Below are 24,008 nucleotides of genomic sequence, written 5' to 3' on the forward strand. Positions count from 1 at the left end.
AGTATTGTCCATCTAGCCCAGTCTTGAGTAGCTGTCCAGCATCTCAAGTCCCAACACTTTTGAAGCCCTCCTTTTCCTGGTTATGCTGAGGTTTAAACCTGAAACCTTCTTCATGTAAAGCATACACTCTCCCGTGGTTCCTCCTCTTAGGATATTTTCTGTTGTGTCATAGTAATGGGCATATTGATTTCCTCCTGCCCACCCCCATAATGTCATAGCTCTACAACAGTGGCAAATCCAGTAAAACAGCTCTTGATTGCTTTCCTAACGTTCATAAAGTACCATAGTATGTGAGCCGTCCTGAGGCTTTCATGACAGGATGGCATATAAATACTTTAAATAAACAAACAAAACAAAACAAAACAAAACAGTTTGACTTCTGATGGAAAAAATAGCATTGGACTCTGTGGAAGTAGCTAGCAATGCTGTTATCCTAACATGTGTGCCCGTGCACACTTGCATGCATGGGCATGTGTGCAGACCTCAAACAGAACAGCAGAATGTTTGGAAGGGTGAAAGCTGAGTTAGGATGTGTGCAGGTATGCAGCCACCTAGAACGGGTGTTTGAAAACTTGATTTTCAAAATGGCAGGAAACAAACAGAAGGCAAAAGGCAATTCTGTAGATGTTACTATTAGTGAGAAACAGGATTGCCTGATCCGTTTATAATTGTGGAGAATAGAGCCAAAGGATTAAGTTTAAAAAGACATGGTCCCATAGCATGGGTATCAACTCATTTATAACATTTTTCCCAGGGATGCGACTTGAAGGACAGCACATAATGTTTGAATTCTAGATGTCTCCTTCACTTGCTACTTTTCTGAGTGCAGACTGAAAAACAAAGGATAGAACAGGGGTAGGCAGCTTTTATGGGCTGTGGGCACATTTGGCATTTTGAGAAACTGTTCTAGGGACCACTGCAAGATGGCTATCAGGGAGGTGTGGCAAGGGACATGTAACCTGTCCGAAAGAGTGAGCACAAAACAAGCAACTCCTTTGATCCTGTAGTTTTCAGCACCAGGAGAAACCTATTTCACAGTAATCTCAGCTGCCAGTAAGAAGATGTGCTCATGTTAAACAGAGGGAGTAGTGAAGCACTTGGGCTGGCACCAGGAAAGGGGTTTGGGGGGACAGCCGTTCCCACTAACACCACATTGCCTTCCCCTTCAGCAGAGCATTCAAACATATTGAACTTCAGCTGCAGCAATAAAGTTCACCAAGAGCTGAACCACATGATTCTGCTGGGGGCATTGTTTGGCTCTGGTATTTTTGTTCACCATTTCCTTATTTAGCTCCTTTCTCAGCCAGAGGCTTAAAGGAAATCTAAGCAAAACTAGATGTCTCCACCTCACCCACAGCATGTTGCAACAGATTATAAAATATTGCAATATTATAACTGTTACTTTGACTATTGCTAAGCTTGCTGATGATTTCTTTCTGTTTACTCAGATAATTTTCTATTGCATGTGACTTGTAATAATTGTGGATCTGAAAGTTTTTATCATTACATGTGTGTAGCTAGCTGTGGTATAGTATCTTCTCTGCTGCCCAAAATGAAACCTTTTTTTCCTCTTCATTTGTGCTGTAAATATGGGTAGACTTTGGGTATCAGTTACTCAGAGAGCTATTTTATTTTCCATGTTTTAATTGCAACATACTTCTCAACTGTTTTTCAGTTGAGAAATTTTTTTGATTACTGTAACTGTCTTATAACACATGAAGAAAAACTCTCACCTTTAAATATCTTACACATTCATTAGCTCTTAATATACAGACCATGTGAGAACCAGCAAATATGACTGAAAGAACAAAGATATTGCTGAATCTGATACCTTCTTTCCTGTCCTTTCATTTTCCTTTGCTTATGATTACTTGTTTCTGTTAGCTGTGTCTAAATTGCCAGTCAAACAGCATCCTTTGTTACGTGGGGTTTAATTTTTGTTATGAGAAGAGTGCCAATCTAACGTTAGATACCATGGTTGCTTCTTTGCCTGGAACTTTTTATTATTTCGGTCATACTTGAGAACTGTTAGTTTTCCACTGTGAAAGCAGAAGGGATGACTCATTCAGTAAGTACCATGTTCCTGAAGGGAATCTGTAGAAATGTAAAAACAGAAACTGCAGAAGCGTTTCTTAGGTTACCTACAGTACTTTATCCATAGCATTTCAATTAGGTGTGGTTTAAACCTTTATTTTTGGCAGCATGGGAAAAATTCTTCAGGAAATGGGGGATTGAATCCAAGTGTGCCTTGAAAATTGTGCAAGATTTTCAATCCAGCAGATGCCCCTGCTAACAGAAGAGGAGTGGAGACCATTTTTGTAGATTCCTACTTTACCCTGCAACCCCCAGAAAACCTGCTCCAGATAATTGTGAGGAAGGAGCATTTGCAGGCTCTGTCTCACGTGCCACAATATCTGGGCTGACCCCTGAACTGCCCAAGGTGGAAAACAATACTCCATTGTATTCGCAACTCCAGAGTGGTTTGAAAGCACCTTATTTTGAAGGTTTGAAGTATTTCTGAGGTCTCAATGAATGTGAATGGCTCCAACTAGATACCTTTTTATCATATCTAAGCTGTGTTTTCTTTCTTGATCTGATATTCTAGTCACTCCTGGGCCAGTAAACATGGAAGAATATTCTGTCCTCCTCAGGCTGAATTTTTCAAGCTCTGCTGGTTGGAAGCCCCCAAATTCTCTCAGGCTATCTTGAACATCATCCTTGGTTACTTCAATTTCCTTTTCTAGATGTCACTGCCTGTTGGCTCTGTTGTTCATCTGGCAGATTTTTAGTACTTTTAGATGAATAGTCTATTGACTGAAATAATTATTTAGAATAGCATTCTGAAACATCGTTCCATGCCTCCAAACTCTCCCCTTTGTTGGTGGCTTTAATTTTTCTTCAGTGAAAAAGTACACACTATATAGTTTTTGCAGGTTTTGTCCCTTCACCTTTCAGATCTTTTCCACACAAATAGACTTGAATCCCTAGCATGGGGTGGGAGGCTTTGAGCTTTTCCTGCACCAATTCAAATAAAGCCAGATTATTTTGTAGGTAACATGCATCAATAGAAAGTGAGGTTGGCAGAAAGAAATCCCACAAAGAGCTATATTTTAAATGCTTGTCTTTCAAGGAAATTCACAGTGCTTCCAAGGTACTGTTTGATATGAAGAAGACATTTGAAATGTTTTGATCTTCAGGCCAAGTGCCGGTTGCTTGGGACTTAGGCTTTTCTCTCCCTCTGTTTGAAGAGCGGGTAGTAGAGCTTATCACAAAATGCAGTTGTGGAGCTTATCACAAAATACAATTCTCTGTGGAAAACTATTCTGAATTAATTTCCAGACCTAGGTTTTCTTAAAAGTTACATATTGAAAAGTGTGCATCATTTAGAAGGAAATTCTAGCTTTTTCTCTCTGTGTGTGGACATTAAAACTCTGGGCTGAACTAGAACATGACAACAAACACAGAGTTGTCAGTGGAAATGCACTCAGGTCCCTCCCACTTCTGTGCCCTTAATGTGTTGTGTGAAAGTGTGTGGCATGGCAATGCATCATCCTATTTCTCTGCCACCCATGCTCCACAGTGGCTACTGGGGTAAGAAAGCACATGACATGACACATGTCTCATGCTACCATTAATTCATACATGTTGCAATGTAAAAGGGAGTTCTTAGAGAGGTGTCAAAATATATGAGAGAGTCAATATAGTATAGTGGTTAAGAATGCAGGTCTGGAAGTCACTCAATCTGGGTTCTGGTCCCTGCTCAGCCATGGAGCCAACTGGGTGACTTCGGGCCAGTCACGGGCTCTCAACTCAACTTACCTCACAGAGATGCTGTTTTGGAGATAAGATTGAAAGCAGAAGAATAAGAATTATGTAAAGCACATTGAGTTTTTTTTTAAAAGGTAGGCTATAAATCAAATAAATAAATGAATATGAGGGTCTTTGGGCTACTAGGGTGGTATATAAATGCAAATAATAAATAGATAAATAGGGATGTGAGGTCTCAATAGGCAGTGTGTCACAGTTGCAACAATCAGGTGAAAAAAGTCTTGACTGTTAAAATTTAAATCCAGATGTTCTCCCTCCCCCTCCCCCCTCTTTCTCTGTGTAAACTGTCAGCATATTTTTTCTTATCAATTATTAAGATTAGAAGCTTATGTTTTCTCTTTTAAGGAAAAGTAGAGTTCTCAGGGTTCAACTGAAGTCCAACTTCCAGCTGGATATTCTGTGCAGTGCCTGCATTTTGTGCCTTTATAGTGTGATTTCCATCGTGGCTTTGGCTCATGGATAAAATATGCAGAGATCCACTTAGGGTCAGGTGTAGTAAGATGTATCTCACTTAAAATGAGTTGCTACTCTGCTGCACTGAAACCAAGGTGTGTGCATAAAGTAAATTTTTCCATTGCCAGTGCTCTAAACATGCCTTTCTATCATAAATATCATCTCAAACTGGAATTCATTACTGTACAGATAGCCCACACAAAAGCCTACACATCACTTTAGTTTCTTTCTAAAATGCTAATTTGGGAATCAGGGTGGGATTTAATGCAGGTGTGTATTTCACCCTAAACTTTTAAAAATGCCTAACAATTGCACCATGACTTCTAAAAATGTTGTTTTAAACAATCCTTTACCTTCATATTTGTCATTTTGTTCCATATAACTTTGTACACATTAGTTCAGTGGTTTTTAAACTGTGCTCTTGGGGAAAATGCTGGAAATGCTTGGAGGAAATCCTTAGAAGATTATCAGAGGTTCCCTGAAAGACAGCGTTCGTTATCTTTGCTTGCTTTGCACGGCTGTGTGGAAGTGTTGTGTACATTGCCAGAACACAGCTCAGGCATGGATATGGCTAGATTCAACTGGTATTGGTGGCAATTAGCATGAACCGAAAGCAGTCATCATATCCTGTCATCCTCTGCAAAACATGGAGGTTTTGCAATGATGCATAGGGTTTCCTCACAGGCAAACTGATATGTAAAGAGCTGCTTGGAGGTAAGATGTTTGTTGACTGCTGTGTTCTGATCCATCTACAGCCACAAGGGGGTGTTAACCCAAGTGAGAGGACAGGAGTCATGGCTGGAAGTCCGTGCTAACCAGAAGCAGGGGCACAATCAGGACCCTGGACAGAACTGATGGGGTTGCTTGGGAGAGAAGTGGCTTGTTTTCAGGACCATGGCTAGTGATTCTGCAGCTACGCCATGACTGCAAGTTGCCTCTGTGTGTCCTGGAGCAACTTCCATAGAGTTTTGGTACAGCTGTCAAAATCACTCTTAAATCACCCTGCCCATGGGTGCACCTTAGGTGGCAATGACTTTTTATGTGGTCATGGCTTATTTTGGGGCAGGGGTAGGCAAGCAACAGCCCCCTGCTTCTGGAATGTGGCCCCTGCTGGGTTCCAAGTGGCCAAAATTAGCCCCTAGACCCAATGGATGTTACCACTTCTGTTCTCAGTGGTAGGATGGGGTTTGGAGTGGTGGCAACATGAGTAAACAATACTTTTTCATTTTCCTGAACTTGGAAGTCCATTTCTCAAGAATCTAATGGCAGTGGTACCTCCCTGAGTTCAGAGGACAGGATACATGATCCAAACTAGGGCGGAGGGGCTTAGGAAGGATTTGGGAGTGAATCTGGCTCTTCCTGGGAGCTTCCACTGCCACTTGAAGCCTCCATGTTCTAAATCTGGGAGAGCCAGTTTGGTGTAGAGCATGGTTAAGAGCATGGGACTGGGACTCAGGCAATCTGGGTTCTAGTCTCCGCTCGGCCATGGAGCCAACTGGGTGACTTTGGGCCAGTCACAGACTCTCAGCCCAGCCTACCTCACAGGGTTCTTGTTGTGGGGAGAAGATGAAGGAAGAGAATGATGTAAGCTGCCTTGAGCCCTTTGTAGGAAAAAGGCAGGATATAAATTGAAATAATAAATAAATAAATCTGCATCTGTGACACTGCAGTGTTTATTATTACATTGTATTTTTAGCCACATTGCATTTATACCTTTCTTCCTCTTTCAAGGAACCCAAAGCAGCTTACAAGATTCTCTTTCTCACCATTTTATCCTCTCAACAACCCTGTAAGGTAGATTAGTTCAAGAATCTGACCAGCCCAAAGGCACCCATTGAGCTTCATGGCTGAGTTGGACTTCATGGCTGACTAGAACCAGGAACTCTCACATTCCAGTCCAGCACTCTAACCACTATACCACACTGGCTTCCAAAAATTAAATATGTGTATTAGCATGTTGTTACAATGATTGTAGGCTAGAAACAGATAGATTGGTTGCTCTCTGCAAAGAAAAATGTTCCCTGTTAATTTGCCTAGAAACAAAGGGTATTTTTTTTTAAAGTTAACTCATACTAATTTTGACATTTTGAGACAGAAAACTTCTGTTTGAACCCAGTTCATAATTTTGTCATAGTTCTTACTGAGCAGATAAGGACATGCATTTTCTAAGCTGCAGTGGTCTGTTCTGTTTCAGATTGTCTTAGAAAACAGCAGCCGAGAAGACAAGCATGAATGTCCGTTCGGTCGAAGTAGTATTGAATTAACAAAGATGCTGTGTGATATCCTGAAAGTAGGAGAATTACGTAAGTCTGTCAATGCATTGTCAAAGCAACCTTGTGTAGTGTACTGGTACAGTTCTGGTGAGCTGTGCCACAGTTAAAAATATTTTTGCTATTGACTCCAATTTGGTGCCTAAAGAGTGAATTACATGGCACATATCTTGAATACTCAAGCATCTTGGCTGGGGGTATTCATTTCAGTTCATTGCTAAATGAAAGTGCAAAAGTATGTGATGGGTTTTTGTAGTCTCCAGGTACTTAACAAGACAAAAGAGCACTGATGTAATAACTACTATTGGTAGTATAATTCAGTGTGTGACTTTCTTCTCAGCAAGAAAGTACTAAGCCCCAGCAGTGAAAAAAACACTGTGCTGTCAGAAGTACTTGCTGAATATAGGCCAAGAGCTGATTTTGAGTTTCTGAAAAATAGTACACAGTGCGTTCCTTTCATTGATGGGAGCAGGGGGATGGATTCTATGTTGACAGGCAAACTTGGTCTATTCTGCCTGGCTCAGATGTTTTCTACATAATTTAAGAGGCATTACTAATTAGTTCTTCTTCATGAAATATTAAATGGTCAAAATGTTCTTCAAAAACAAAAATCAGTGAATCAGCTTTCAAAAATAAAAATGGAAGAACTTGTATCTAATAGTAAAACGTATTTAAATGTGATGGCATGGCATCTCAGTCATATTAAATGTTGCAACAGGCTACTTGTGGCCCTCTAGGTGTTCTGGCCCCCAGTTCCAATGAGCATCAGTCAATGGGAAGGAAGTATGGGAGTTGTAGGTCAAAATATTTGGAAGGCCACAAATTGCACTACGGTACTAGAATACCAAATCAATTTGCCTTATTTTAAATGAATGCTCTCATTGCTGGTATGAGTAAACAATATAAAGGAATGGAGAGAAGGAATTCGTGAACCAAAGGTGCTCTCTTTCTGTTTCTACATCAGCTTAGTGGGCAGAAAAGTAACTTTTCACTAGTAGGCCCATAAAAGGCATTGTTGGTTGCTGCTCCAAGAATGTGGAAACCTTATGGAGATCTGAACAATTCCCAACCCCGACATTTTCTAGAGGTAGAATGACGCACATTAAAGAAAATGGAAGTAGCTTGGAATCTTTAATATGCAGTACTTTATAATCATTTTCATTTTTAGATCTTTGGTTGGAATTAACAGGGACTGCTTTCAACAATTACAACATATTATTTTTTTTCCTTTCCAAGCAAAGCATATTCCTTCCAAAGAAAATATGTTGTTTGATATATCAGGTCATTTCTGCTCCATGAACAAAGAACATATCTGATTTGTTATGCTGAGACTTGCAAACTCGAGCTGTCATTTTAGGAGAGCACACAGAATGATTCCTTCAATTGACAATAAAGGCTACATTGCTCAATAAAATTTGCAGTACCAAAATCATCAGTCACAGTCTAGGGCAAAGTTATATCTGACAGTTTATATGCGTAATATTTCAAAATATGTATTAATGCTGCAAGGGTCCTTTTTGTAGAAATTCATAGCTTCTAGTCTTCCACTGGAATGCATTAAAAATAACTTCTGAGATATATAATTTAAAAGACATGATGAACTACTTCCTCCTTGTGGGATACTTAATGGTCCAAACTTTCTTAAAGTGCAAAGATGGTTGCTCAGTCTTCAAACTACTGAGCAATGTAGCACCTCTTAGGAGAAAAGAGTTTAAAATCTCTCAATTTCATTGCATTTAAACACCCCAAGATACTAAAAGCCCTACTTAAGAATACTGCTTTGCTTTCAGCATTTTGCAGTGCTTCTGTAAATGCTTTGAAAAGCATTAAGGCCATGCGGTATATTTCTTCTACTGTACCTGCAAACTTAAGGGCAGTTGAGTACATCTTTTAAGGGCTGGAACTGCAGTGACTACTGAATGTTGTAGATCAGGTCTCAGTTGCCTTCATCCTAAATGTCTGTTTCCAAAGTTGAACTGATTGCTGTTCTTGTCATGTGAAATACTAGAGTTGGTGCTGGCCGGATCAGTCTTTCAAGCAAAAGGCAATTCTTGTGCTTTCATCTTAATGGCTTGCCATAACTTGATCTAATACATGGACCTTCTGTGAGAAAATGTGACGTGCTCATCTTTAGTATGCATGGATCCCACTTTAAGGGCCAAGCTGTATGTTACTTTAACATGCATAACTGCCGGAGTTCAGACATTTAAGGTGGTGTCAGAGCACTCAGCATTTCCCTTCTCTCCTAAAATCGTCAGCCAGCTCAAGAGGAAACCTGCACTGGTAGTAGCTGTGTATTTCAGTAATGTATAGTGTGAACCAACAAACAATTCTTCAGTACCTTTTTCAGTGCTGTCCTTAGATTGGGCTGTTTACTGAGGGAAATACAGTGGTACCTCAGCAGACAAATGCCTCAGTTCATGACCAAAAATGTTGCCTCCGTTCACAAACTCTGCATCGGGTGATGACCATGATCGCGTCCGCCTCCCTGCAGCGCACCCGCCCCCCCCCCCCCCCAGCACGCCTGCTTCAAATTTTGGAGTCCTGGAACGGATTAAGTTCGTGAGCCAAGGTACCACTGTATTATGCAAATAGATGGAAAATGGAAGCACACAGATCTGAGTGAATTTGCTATCTGTGTTTAGACTTGCTACATGTCTCTTGCTGTGCAATCTTTGGTTTCCTCCTATTATTGCAGATGATTTTGTGCAACCTAAAAGTTCCTCTTTTCAGAGTAGCCATAGCTTGATGTTTACTGTCATATGATTGATTTGAGGGCCATTGAACTGTGAAATAATGGTGGTTGTAAGTGTACAGGAAGACAGCTCTTCTCTCCCTGGCCTGAGTCTTTGCATCGTTATATAACCCTTCTGCTTTCCATGCAAACATTATAATGTCTGGCCAGGCCCTAGTAAGAGACTAAAGGGCATTTTTCTAGAGGAAGACCTTAGCAAGTTCATCATGGAGGGTTTTTGTTCTTTTTTATTTTATTCATTGTGGAATGGTGAAGCAGTCTTTTGATAAGTGAGCTCATATCTATTAAGTAAGCTAAATATTTAAATAGGTATGTATAATAGGGCATTCATCTGTGATGGAAGACATGGGCAACTGCTCCATTACCAATACATTCAACCTGTTCTCCACCTATAATCCTGACCCAAAAATAATGACTACAAAAATCATGTGTGAGACTCAGCACCAAGACTTGAACCTCAGGATCAGCTGAGAGCAATTTCATACAGGGATGGGGGTGGGGGGGTGGGGAGGATTTTCATTTGAGCCATTGATTTTACAATATTTGGGAAGGGCAGATAGTCAAGGTCAATATGCAGAGAGGTCAGCAGAAACAAATTTGAATTGAAAATGTGTTGGTTTAAGTAGAACAAATCCTGCACTCTACATCATCTTCTTCCAGTCCAGCTGAAATGAAATGAGTACTTTTTTCAGTTGCACTGGAAAGCAAATTGAGGCATGCTGAGCACAGAACTAGTGCTGCATCATAAATCAGGATATCTTGTTAGACGTTAATTGATTGATTTGTACTATTTCTGTGCTGCTAAATATTAAGAAAAGTGCTAAGTGATTTCCATATACATATTAAAATTGCAATTAAAATCACATTGAAAATACAGTTCTAAAACAATGCAGCTATAATTACAACAACAATAACAATAATCCAGTAAAGAGCAGTAAAATGGAACAGCATAATTAATTGGTAAGCAAATTACATGTGTGTTGGACATTACTTGTGCTCCTTGCCATAACAGTTCTTTTTTACTGTCTTTTGGAAATACTTATCGGAGTCCAATTTCTTTATTACATATGCCTTAGGGCTGGGATTCAAAGAGTTTCATTAGATAGGACCAAAGGCTTAAGTTTTCATCTTTTCTTTGAGCTCATCATAAATGGTTTGGAACATTGCTTCAGATTAAGAAGTGGTTTGTTACTTAGCAGTGGATATGAGGTGGGTTGCTGCTGTTTAAAAAAATCAAGTTGAAAGTTCTCTTGGGCGCACAGGATGCACGATTTGTTCTATAGTTCTTTGGGTTCTGACCTACATACTCAGCAAATCATTTAACTGACACAGCCAGGAAGCTGAAACTATTATAAATGCAACAGAGGCTTTATTGGAGAATGGCTGAGGTCTTTGAAAGAATCTTCAAGAAAACCTGACAGTTTCCACCATTCTTGCACTTATCTGTCATCCATTTGGCAACAGTGTTTAGCTTTAAACTATTAGAAAATTTAGTGGGGCATATACTGCTCTGTATCTTTGCCAACATATCTTTTTGCCTTGGGCCATAAAAATAATGTAAATGAGTAATTGGAAGAGCCAGAACATTCCGATGGAACCAGCACTGCAATTAGGGCAGGATACTTAACTGCAGCACACTGATTTTCCAGTCGACTTTCAAGTCTCATCTGTCACTTTCCTTCCTGCATAAATGTTCTTGCTAATGAAGTCTTCAGAAAATTAGCTTCTAACAATTAAACTTTGCCTGGCCTTCTCAGTGATGCATAGATCAGTTGAAACCATGACCAGAGAAAGCTACAAGTTGTCAGGTCTTTGCAGATTTTGAAAGAGGTCAGCGCAGTACTGCTGGATCAGTAAAGTGGAGGTCTCTGTGGCCTTTTGTTGAAATTTATTTTGCCTTGGCTCTAAATTATAGCAGGGAAAGTATGACCTGGATTGGGGGGATATGTTTTCTGGTATTGAGGCATATGTGTGGAGTGTTTCCTGCACAGGTTGGGGGATTGTTATAGGTATTACAGGAAACGTATAATGGGATATGATGATGTTCAAGCTGAAAAAACAGATAACCCCATGACATTTGGCTTTTGTGCACATATTCACACAGTACGTACAAAGTACTCTTCTTCACCCAGGCTGTCTTTGGCTCATAATTAAATCAACCATGCTGTTCCCTTTTACTCCTTCCGTAGTGCTCTGTATTATTACTAGTATTGCAATAGTAGTGCTTTTGAATTTATATTTTCAGTGTAATTGTGATTTTAATATTATAAGGAAACCACTTAAGGATGGTTTAAAATGTTTAATGGTGTAGAAATTGTATAAATCAATCAATCAATATACAGAGCTCCACTTTATTCCCCCATTGCCTGGAGCCTGATTGCCCTGCCCTGGTTCCTACTGCTGTGCCCTGAGCTGTGACACTGTGCACTTCTCACCTGGGTTAGAAAGGAACCGGTTGGGGTTATCTTTACCATACTAGGCAGCTTTGGTTCTATCAGGAAATATTGGGTAGATTCCAGCTATCCATCAGGTCAGTTCTCTTTGCCTTATGTGGCCCTGCCCTTGCGAAATGCAGCAGCCAGACTGATAATCAGAACCAGACGTTTTGAACACATAATTGTAGTTCTGGCCTGCTTGCACTAGCCTCTGATCCTGATTCAAGGGGTTGGCTTCAACCTATAAAGCCCTGCACAGCCTGGTGCTGCAATACTTGGCAGAATGCTTCTCCCAGTCACAGCCTATCTGAATACTTTGGCCAATATCTAGGACTTTCCTCTGACTGCCAGCTGTGTGGGAGCCTCAGTTGGTGGAAAGAAGGAAGGGAGAGCCTTTTCTGTGTATTATGGAATAATCTCCCAAATCAAGTTTGCTACATACTCCAACTTAATTATCCTTGCAGTGTCAAGTTAAGACTGCCTCCTGTGCTGATGCACTTAATAGCCTGAAATGGCATCAGGGTGGGGTGGGTGTTGCCAGCCACTTTAGGAAGCTGAGCTATATAAACCTGCCTTAGCTGTTTAAATTGTTAATATTTGGATTTAAATTTTACTGAAATTGTATGGTGTTTCTACTGTTATTTATATTTTACTGTATAAAATCTATATTTATTGTATAGTAGCAATAGTTATACACAACCCAGAGATTTTCAACTGTTGGACAGTATAGAAATAATTAACAAGAGCAGCACATCCCCCACTTAGAATAATATAGATTTCTCTAGTGGATAAGAGAAAATAAGAGGATTAATTTGAGTCCAAACTTTGCAATATTGACACTAAGAATCTGAACTTCTTATAGGGAAGATTATGGGTTTCTAGTCTTTTGTTTAGGGTTAGGGTTTCCAGCGTCTGCAAATTGGCTGTAAAAAGCAGTGTTCCTGTGCATCTCTGCAGTATTTTCCCACCAAGTGCCTGCAGAGAAGGGGCTTTAATTTGCAAGGAAGAGATGGTGCTTCCAGTACAGAAGAGGTAGCTTTCAAACAGGTCTTGGCCCTTGCACATTTAATAAGTGGCTCTAGACTGAGAAATATTTTACATTCCCAAATACTGACTTTTAAAAAGTATTGGGTGCTGGAGAGACGCTCCTCTCCTAAGTCATAGAACCAGTATAATGTGTCTCCTGTTGAATGTTACAATGGAATATTCCTTCACTTCATGCTAACACCTAAGCATTATTCGGCTACATTGTATAGTTATGGAGGGGGAGTTATGTTTTAATGACCTAAGTCAAATATGGCAAGAATTCTATTATGAAAATACTTTTCTGCCAAGGCTTAATTAGAGCTTTCTAGAAAAAGGAGGGTTGCAGCCAGCCATGAATCTAGTGGAAATTCTTTTCTCACTCAGTAACAGTGGAAGAAGACTGAATCAAAACATGGGAGTTTTATTAGCAGGGTTGTCTTCTCTACTCTTAAAAACCATTTTCAGTTTTTTGGAAGCTAGAAGGAATAACACTTTTAAAACAACAACAACACTTTTTTCCTAAGTGGGGGGAAACATCCTGGAGGTAGCAATAAGAAGAATTAAATTGGCAATTGGAAGGATGAAAATAACCATTTATCTTTTGTATTGAAGTAATGGAAGCAGTAGCAGAGCAGGGCTGTGTTGCAAAAGGTCACAAAAACCTGTTTCTCTAAAGATCGCTCACCTGATAGTCATTGAATTGCAACATTAGGTTTGAGAGATAGTTAAAAAGGGCTCAGAAGTTTAGCATCTTCATGGTAGTTTGTCACCTGTCCAAACCTTGCCTGAATGTTGGGAATGTGGGAAATGTCATCAAATATGGAAAGGTTTTCAATAGAAAATTGGAGAAAAACAACAGCCCACTTTAGAGCTAAAGTCCCTTATCAGCAGCCCAAGAAATCTACTACAGCTTGTTGCAATTCCTCTCTTGGCTTTGAAAGAATATTTTGGAGACAAATTGGAGAACTGTAGAATGTGCACACACATGTTTTTTTCCCCGGATTAAAATAAATTTAAAGTACACTTAAGTCAAAGCAGAAAGGTCACCACATAACAGAAGTTTTGGATCCTGATCTAGTCATGCTTAGATGGACCTATTAAAATGAATAGAACTTAAGGTAGCCATAAGGGGGAATGGACAAAACTGTCCATTTTGCTTTCCCCAACATCTGATTTTTTTAACTATCCAAAGTTCTTCCTGTCATAAAACAGGAATAAATTTGCAAATTTTGATAAATTCTTATCAAAAGCACACTGGAATGAAATTCTTACTCTCCTGCACCAGCCTGCCTTGTAGCTGGAAAGATGTGGAACATGTCAAAAAAGAGAAGAGAAGAGAAGCTGGTATCTCTTATTCAGTAGCACAGTCATGACTGAATTCCACAGGGATTTGGATCCAGATTTTAAAACCTAAGGACTGAAAGCTCTCTCTCTGGATAGATGGGTGGATCTGTCATTTTGAGTTTCTCTAATGTTTGAATGGTTATTAATCTCTTTTTTCCCTTGAAAAAAATAAATGAACAACTTTTGGTATATTCTTCTCAAAATGAATGGGAATGAAATTCTTACACATCCCTGAGGGGCCAACCTAATGGATTATATACCATGTTATGTTAGGGGGGAAATTGTTTTGCCAGCAAAATTGTGATGAGTTGTAGGAGTCCTTGTGCAATGCCTTGTAGACCAACTTATGCAATGTCTTGCAGATTAGCTTGGGCAATGGCTTGTATAAGTAGCATCAAGTATTGGATTTGACAGTTGTGCAAGGATGAAGACAGGGTTTCCACAAGCAGTAGAAACTTTGCATTATAGGAGTAACCCCACTGGACCCAGCCTGTAGTAAGATGAAGACTGGATTCAACCAAATGAATGGACACAAATCAGATATCTACAGTGGAGACATTAATTCATTTAGTCATTTATTTCAAGCTTTTATTTACTGTCACAATAGCCATCTCTGGACAGTTTACACATGTAGAAACTATTGCATAGACACAGGGCAGGATAAAATCTTCTGACATTCAAATGGGTTTTTATGTAATTGGGGGAGCAACCTGTTGTCTTGTCTTGGTGTGAGATCCAGAAACAGCAGACTACAACCCGACACTCACCTGATTGTCCTGGTCACCACAGCCCACCATGGCTTTTTAGCCAAGTTGGGTTACAGCATCTGTGGGCACCAACTTAATGACCCAAGACTGCTCCAGGTTCCAACGCACAGTAGCTGAACTTGCTACAAGAAGCCCGGAAAGAATGTTCCTTCTTAGTGACTTCTTGTTATCTGCAACCTTGCATATTATCTGTTCTAGGTAGGAAAGTAGGCAGTGATGACAGCATGCAAGGAGAGGGTGATATCAGGACCCTGGACAGCACACAACAGAAAGCACATTTGACTAGCATATTCTCTCATAGGGTTTGTTGTCCCAGCAAAGGACTACAGTCAGCTCAGAGGATTAGGAAGAAGGCAGAACTTTTTCAGTGCCTGCAGTTTTTGAGGGGCCTATGTCTGCTTTTGCAATGTCACACCTTGCTGAGGACAAACTAAGTTTCAGGGAAGTCATCCTCAGGGATGAGAGAGCTACATCCCCTGGTCAAAAAGTATAGAAGTGCTGAGGACTCTGCCTGAAGTTATCTCTGAGCTATCAGAATACAAGTCCTCCTCCTGGCAATGCGGTAGCTCAAACCCAGGGCAGATGACGCTTGATGATTAGCAAACCATGTGTCAGTAAGGTTTCTGGTACAGTTTTTCAGCTTAGTTGTATGGACTGCCTGGGAAGTATATGCGAGGCTCTCCCACATCATTTGAAGGACAAGCAGAGTCCAAGTGTGATCAAGAAAAATAAGCATTTGCATGCAAATATTCACTATGTGTTGCAGTTTGTATGTAGAAGACCTGGGCTTACAAGATTGTTGTATAAACTACCTCATGTCCTTAAGAAGGGCAGAAATTTTAATCTGAGTGAAGCTGTTGCACAAATAAAATGCTGAATTGTGGTGTTAGAATGTTAGACCAGGAGTGGGGACCTGGCTTTTAATCCCCAGTGACCCAAGAAGCTGACTGGGCAACTCTAACTAGCCACTGTCTTTCAGCTTTACCTACCATACAGGCTTGTTGTGAAGATAAAATGGATGGGAAAGGAACAAGCTACTTGGAGGAAAGCAGGTTATAAATGTAGGATATACAGTAAATACATTAGTATTAAGAGGTGCAAATTCAATGTGTGAGCCAAAGAAAGTATGCAAATACATGCTTATCGAAAACACTAATGTTACTGATTTCAACAGTGATACCAATTCCCCATGCCCAGAGCAATGTGAAATCATTTAACACCTTTTGTGGGTAATATTTTCTATCTGTTCTGGTTAATTCTCTGCCTTCAAATATACATTTGCAAAATTCAATGGCACATATAACAAACTGATAATATGTTTGTATTTCTAGCTGTTCCCCCCCCCCCTTTTTAAGAAAGTAGGCTGCTCTACCATTTGGGGATGTGTGTGTATTGGAGCCTGCATAGTATTTATCAGATATTCTTAGGCTTCATTTTAGCTATATTTCCCATCTTATGTCTAATATTTGCATATTAATAAGGAATTGAAAAACATTATGTAAATTTTTATAGTAGTGAATATATTATAAAATCAAATGGCCTTTAGGGATAATTATACCAAGCTGCTATATCAGCCAGGGAGCAAAAGCATCACTGGTGTTTAATGTTTCACATCAAGTTAGGTATTAAGGCTTCTGCCTTTATTTAGACCATTCTGTTATAGTTGATAGAATGGTTTAATTTCACAGCAAAGTAGTGAATTAATTTCTTTAGGGATATATTCATGTGTTAAAAATTGTTGTGCCTTAAGTATTTTAAATAGTTGAAAGTATACTAGGTGGCAATATTTTGTGCTATTAAGAAAATCCATTTTCATATACACTTTTGTTTCAAAATATTGTCTAATTTATAGGTTAGAAGATAGGGGCTTTTAGATTTTTCAGACATGTCTTAAGGCAATTTCACATTTTGTTTCTCTTGCTGTACCAGTCAGCTGCACTTCTGGGAACAGGTCCTTTCTGTAGGTTTGAATACTGGTAACAGTTTCTCTCCACATGTGAATGGATCAAGAAGCTGATGTATACTGCAGAATTTGTAATCTGTGAGAATGCAGTGAATATGCCCCCTGACTGGCATTGGGCATCTAAAATATTACTTTCTCTAGAATTGAGATCCATATTCCACAGAAGTAGCAAATCATGCTTCATGCCAAACTGAAATGGCAGCCTGGATTCCCAGGTGCGAGCCAAATGGTGGTGTGAGGGCCAAGATGCTTTGTCTAGTGTATTGCACAGAGTGTACCAGCTGCAGTGGCAATTGATTCTTTCTAATGGAAAGTTTTAAAATCCAAATGAGTGGTGACAGACAGCTTCATTTCCTTTACCCTTTCCCTTTTTCCCATTTAAAATCAAAGTTGTGATGCCAGAGCAATATCCTGGGACATGCTGGGAAATAAGGCAGTCTAGTAGTATCCTAAGATCTTGCTCCAGCTCTGAAAGATGGTGGGAGGGTGGGAGAGAAGGCTGCCACCATTCTTGATTCTAGAGGTGTTGGGTTTTTTCAGTGGTGTTTGATTTTTTTCAAGTGGTCTTTGCCACTCTAACAAATATCCTCCCAGCAAAAAAAGACACTGCTTTTGCTTATCTCTCCTGAAAAGTCTTACTCTGTTTGGGGTGATAAATTGTACACCCTGACTTTGGGAGTGAACCCCAAATTTGAGATCAGTGAACCCACCTTATTGGTAACCACGGCTTGTTAATCCTGGTTAAGATGCCAATCTCACAGTGAAATTATGATTTAACTAAACACTAAGATACCAGCAGGACCTGCTTGCCCTTCTACACACAGAGATGGGGAAGTGCTTTAACTCTGGTTTTCTTGGTTTCAAGATAGTGGTGCTGACAGGGAGGTCCTTGGGGTAGAAGTCCAAGGCCTCAGTCTGCAGAATAAGCAGAAGGGCTCTCAAACACCGCCGAGTTAGTTTACCACAGTTTAGAAGGGGTTAAGACAAACACCTTGATTATTCAGTCCAGAGTCTAAAATTACTTAGAGCACAGATATAACATATAACAATGTTTAGCAGGCAATCATTTTTAAACCCATTCTAGACCATGGTTTTTACATCCCTGTGATTCAGCTAAGCATACCAGGAAATTATTTACTCCAGGACATGAAATGATCAAAGACACCTATGACTTCAGCATTATCTGTCTTGATAACACTGTTCTGTCATGCTGCCCCACTTACACATCAGACTTTTTCAAGTGAGTGCTTTGACCATATGAATGTGGGGGGAATCTTTGTTCTTTTTGATACCCTGAAGCAGGGATAGCCAATCTGTGACTCTCCTGGTGTTTTGGCCTACAACTCCCATTAGCCTAATTAGCATAACCACTGCTGAGGGTTTATGCAGGTTGTAGATCACATTTTCTAGAAGGCCCCATGTTGCCACCCTGGCCTAAATTGTTTGTTGTTTGTTTCCTCATCTTCTTTTGGATCATGGTGTACTCTCAGATATCAGTAAATAGGTTTAGAGGATCACAGTGGGGGCCTATTACCAAGAAACTGCAAGTTTACTGAAATTCTCGTAGATTAGGTTTGGGCGTCACTCCATTGCAGAAGAAATGCTTCCCATGTGATAGTGAAAATGAAATAGTGCCTGCCTTCCATCCATTGCCTCCCACTCCAATATGTCTGTCCACAGAAATAAATCAAGTAGTGTAAGGGTTTTATTTTGTGCCTGATTGTTGTAAAAGCTTATAGAGGTGATTTGGTCGATGCTTTATGAATTTCCAGTAACAAGGAAGCTGAACCCTCTTAGTTGCCTACCGGTGCTTCCAGTGCACTATTGGATTTTTATTACATTTTCCCTGAGGTCTCACAGGTTTGATCTACTCAGGTCAGATTTATTGCTGTTTACACTCTGGACAATGTGGTTTAAGACTGTGTATTTAATTTTGAGATGATGAATGAACAAAACAAGTGCCAAACTATTCCGGATTTGGGTGAATAAATTTAAACATTGATGGAGGAAGCTGCCTCCTTATCACTCAGAATGATATTAATGTTACCCTTTTAATTACAACCTCTTTGCTATGTTGATACCAAATTAGCATTTGTAAGGTCAAGTTGAAAAGACACCTCAGTTGAACTTGATACTTTGTATTTATAGTGTTTAGTCTGTGTAGGAAGTACAATCCATCTTTTATCCCTTCCTTTCTCATAATTCTAGAATTGGGGTCAACCCTTAAAGCTGATAGGTAAGAGATTCAGAAGAGATAAAAAGAAGTACTTCTTTACGCAACACATAGATAAAGTATGGAGTACTCTACCACAAGATGGAATGGTGACCAGCAATCTGGATGGCTTTAAAAAAAGGCGATTACACAAGTTCATGGAAAATAAGGTTATCAAGGGCTGCTAATCGCGATGGTGATGATGATGCTTATTTATTACATTTCTATCCCCCCCTCACACACACACAGAACAGCCAAAGCCCTCTATATCCAACTTGCAGTACTGCCTTTGCTTTGGATCTGTGCTATAAAATGTGCTTACTCAAGTATCTTCTGGCATGCATTTGAGCAAAAGCCACCCGCTAAATGGCATATGACAAACAGCCTTTGCAGCCAAGTTGGGAGGTTGCTGTTCAGACAAGAAAATTGATTGAAATAAAGGTGTATTGAGCACGCCTAAGGTTTTTGTCTTTCCTAAAAAAACTCTCAAGACCCTGACCTTTATATTGGTCAGTTGCCTTAGACCAGCCTTGCAAATGCAGGATTGAGGGAGGTGTTTCCACCCTTCCTCTCCTGCCCTAATAAAACAGGGTTACCTGCAGCCATGATTATTCTGATGCCATCTCTGACATCATGCTTGATCTCACAACATCATTCCCATTTGCAGGGATCCTGACTGTTAGGTTGACCAAGGAGGTAGAGTAGTGGGGACGGATGCTTTCATACAGTAGAAAAGGTCATCTTGGCCTAATTGGGGTTCAGGTTTCTTTTCCAATGGACATAGCTTGTGAAGGCAATTCCAGTGGTTCAGTATATCTCTTAATTGGATCCCTAACTGGTCACCTTAAGAACCTAAACAGATAGCACTTTAAATTTACACTGTTTATGTTTTTCCTGAGATTTTTTAAAACTCTGGAGAACTGGATTAGGACCCTTGCATGGGAGGTCAGGGGAATGTTAAGATCCAGATTTACCTTTGCGCCTATTCTAGAATAAAAAATGAGTGAAAGGAAAAGACCTAGCTGCTAGACAAGGAATTAAAAGCATGTCTGATTTGGAGCATACTGCTTTCTTTTTCTTTGGCATCTTTTTTGGTCTGGAACTCAGTCAGTAGCAACTTCATCCTTTCATGCATGTCCCTTCATTCAGACTTTTCCATCCTTTAAAGGCAGGAAGTCATGTACATATAGTCAAATTACTAAAGTAAGCAAATCATTGTTATGGGATTGTGCTAAGAGTGTAACTGCAATATGGTTGAGTTTTTTCATTGGCTAAAACGTTGAAGCCTTTTTTTGTCTTTGGCTGGGGAGCGGGGCTACCAAGATGGAGAACATTTACTCCCTGTGCAAGGAAAGGGGGAGTATGTCCCCATGTACCTCAAACAAGTATAGAATTGCTTCTTTATGCTCCAGTGCAATGCTATGAGCTGCCACAACACAGCACAAGAATGGCTATTACTCCGTGGTAGAGCACCTGCTTTTATGCAGAAGATTTCAGGTCTAATCAAGATCAGGCTGAAAACATTCCTGCATGGAACCCTGGAGAGCCACTGCGGACACTACTCTGCTAGATGGATGAAAGGCCTGACTTAGGAACAGGTAACTACCTACAGTTCCAAGAACCACCTGGAGAAGCAACAGCAGCAAAATGATTGCTGCAGCTGCAAATTTTATAACAGCCTCAGGAGGAACAAATCAAAGGTATGTTTGGGGTTTTGACCCCTGGGAGTGTATTATTCCCCCTAAAGCCTCCATTTTATCCAAGAATTGATAATAATGAATGCTTTTTCATGGCCTTAAGGTACATATGGATCTATATATCTAGGAAGGATTTTTAATACATTGTATTAAGAACTGATGCAGCTCTTTCCTTTGGAGTCAATGTATTAGAGTTGTCCCAAATTGAATTCCGAAGCCTGAGGCCTCACTTTTATAACTATATTGGTAGATGGTTTCATCAGGGCTAGTGAAATGTGCACTAAGCCTTTCTTTCTAGCTGCTAATATGTGTGGAAAGTAACCTCAGGTACTCAGAGAGGAATATTCCATATGCTTCATCATTGGTGCGAGTAGGAAATTTATAAACCTGGGGAACTTAATCCTATGCCGAAAGCTCTATTGATTTTCCATAGAATACTGATGCCTTTCCTTCAGCTTTATTTTCTCACTCTCCTTCTGTGTAACATGACTCACAAAGTTATTTTGTTTTGAAATCATGGTCGGTCTGTTGGCTGGGGATATTGATTTTTGCACGCCATCATTGCTTTGTGTGGAATCAAAATGGATTTGAGAAGGAATTTCAGAATGTCAGAAAGGAAAGAAAGAACAGTTTTTAGTAGAAGAAGTGGAAATTTGATTAACCTGTGCTGTTCTGGGGAGAATGCAGAGATCAGCCACTGTGAAAAAGTCACATCTGGAATGGTAAATAGCAAGTGTATATTCTGCAACAGTGTACTTACAGGAATCATTTTATTTCAATGGGCTGTTTCTTTCATGATGCCAGATGGTTTTCAGGCTGAAGCAAATGGATAGAACAGATCTGTGCATTTTTCCCTCAGCTTGAGCCATGAATTTTACCCATTAATACAGTAAAAGATAGCAGTATGCCTATTTTAAAATTGTTTAAAAACTGCAGTTATTGATAAAGGAAGGACTGGATGTTTAAAGACAGCGCTGAAACATACTCTGAAGTTAATCTGTTGTGGAGGTTGAACTCCATCTTCATTTAAAGATTTAAGTACATGGGCAAATGCTGTTTTATAGCAATGGCAAAATTGATTTGTCATGGTATAGGACATGTAATTGTTTCCATTTTTACCTATTTGGGCAGGTAATCAGAAGAAAAAAAACCTCTTAGTCATATGAGAGTCTTGCTGCAGGAGCTGCAAGACAAAACCCTAAAGACAGGATTAGATCAAATGAAAATACCTTGTGATGTCTGTTGTGATATTTCAGTTGTAGCCTATTGAGTTAGGAAGGTTTCCCTTACCTATGTTTAGGTCACCAAGGGTAGCACAAGTCAGGGAATGCATGTTGCAGAATAAAAAGGAAATAAAAAGAATACTCCAATATGACTTACTAGAAAAATCACTGCGTGGAAAAGGGGTATAAAACTGAGAGCCCCAGCAGAGTCCTGCATTTGTCCCTCATGCCCCACGGTTGCTTCTGAATTCTCACTCCCTATAACCAGGTTGTCTTCTTCTGTGCTGCTAGTGGTCAAGGTGGTTTTAGCTGTCTTTTCCCCCATGACCAGGGCAGCCTCCCCTTTCTACTTAATGATTCTGAAGGGGGTTACTGTTATTTTTTTAAATTATTTTTTATTTATATCCTGCCTTTTTCCTACAAAGGGCTCAAGGCAGCTTACATCATTCTCCTCCTCCATCTGATCCCCACACAACAACCCTGTGAGGTAGGTTGGGCTGAGAGTCTGTGACTGGCCCAAAGTCACCCAGTTGGCTCCATGGCTGAGCGGGGACTAGAACCCGGATCGTCTGAGTCCCAGTCCCATGCTCTTAACCACTCACCACACTGGCTTGCAAGGGCTAGCTTACTGCCATCACCACTCTATGTGGTCCCCTGGGGCTTCAGCTATACTGGTTGTTGCCTTTGGGGCTGGAACAGCAATGTGACACTGGGATAGGATTTCCTCATCGGTGGGAACTGATCACCATATCTGGAGGTCAAGCCTGACTTTTCTTCTAGGCCTGAACCATTACAGACACTTTTTCTTTCCAGGGCATAATTCAGTGGCACAACACTTGTTTTTCAACCACAAGTACCCAGGTTCAATTTCTGACACCTGAGGTCAGATAGCAGGGCTGGAAGAGTCCTCTGGCTGAAATCCTGGAGAACAAAGCAACTTTCCAGTAAGAGCTGAGAATATTTGGCTAATGGATAATTTTCATTCAAGTCAGGTGCATCTCTTCATAAGAATACCAATACCTGTGTTCCTGAAGAGAGTTACTGTTGATTTTAGAGCACAGAATCAGGAGTAGGCAACCTTCTGTCCTCCAGACATTTTGGACGGCAACACCCCAAACTCCCAGGCAGCACTGCCTCTGGTTAGAGATTATGGGAGTTGTGGTCCAAATGTCCTCAAGGGCACCAGATTGCCTGATGCTGCTGTAAATAAGCCATGCTCAACTGATTGTTTGCCTCTGCAGCATCACTGCCCTTTTCTTTATTTAAGTTGACGAGAATAGGGAGAAGGCACAAGGAATATACACTTTTGAAAACTGAGGCTTGCAGTGGCCTTCAACCATTTATCCCAAACAGAACCACCTTTAAAGTTTGTCTAGCTACCTAGACACATTTTTTAAAAATGCTTTTGAATAGTGTTTCTGTCCCTGGAGCTTTTTATTGAGATAAAATATGAATAACACATTTTCTTACTTGAGTGAAGCTGTTCTGAATAATTCACTTGAACCTGTACCTGTGGCATAAATATAACAAGCACTGCTGCATTTAATATCTATTTTCGGTGATATTTAGAGTAAAGGTATGGAAGGATGGGACTTTCCAGAGAGCCTGTCTTAACAATCTTTTAAAATCACCTTGTAACAACGTATCACAGTGGTGACTCAATCTTTAACAGAAGTGTACTATTGTTAGACTTTCAAGAACTGTCCCATCATTTGGTTAGTGTGGCTGTGACACTTCTGAGGAGTTTGTGTGTATGCATGAGGAAAGCTTTGGAACAGAGAGAACTAAAGAGGCTACTATTTTGGAAAAGTTGAGTGTTCTGGTCTGTGTGTGGGTGTGAAAAGCTTTGGAACAGAGAAAACTAAAGAAGACAAGTCATGGAGATAATCAAGGGAGGGTTATGAATGGGAAGCCATGGCATACCATCACCTGGCAAATACTTATATAACAGAGAAAAAAACTCAAGCAGGGCCCATCACCAGTCTCCCCAAAAATGTAGAAAGAAAACCAGGGCACAGCAAGAATGAAATTTGAT

The 24,008-nt window shown here is 40.1% G+C and overlaps 1 protein-coding gene across 4 annotated transcripts in view; it reads left to right on the forward strand.

Annotated features, from left to right (window-relative positions):
• The window catches only part of ELMO1 (engulfment and cell motility 1), a 334,494-nt gene that overhangs the window by 168,784 nt on the left and 141,702 nt on the right, over positions 1-24,008 (forward strand). For all 4 annotated transcript variants that reach the window (XM_044454468.1, XM_044454459.1, XM_044454476.1 and 1 more), the window contains one exon: positions 6,476-6,584. In XM_044454468.1, the coding sequence (XP_044310403.1) occupies positions 6,476-6,584 (109 nt within the window). The remainder of the gene's footprint in view (positions 1-6,475; positions 6,585-24,008) is intronic.

The sequence above is a fragment of the Varanus komodoensis genome, unplaced genomic scaffold, assembly GCF_004798865.1.
Source record: "Varanus komodoensis strain SLA01 unplaced genomic scaffold, ASM479886v1 scaffold10, whole genome shotgun sequence".
Classification (NCBI taxonomy): Eukaryota; Metazoa; Chordata; class Lepidosauria; order Squamata; family Varanidae; genus Varanus; species Varanus komodoensis.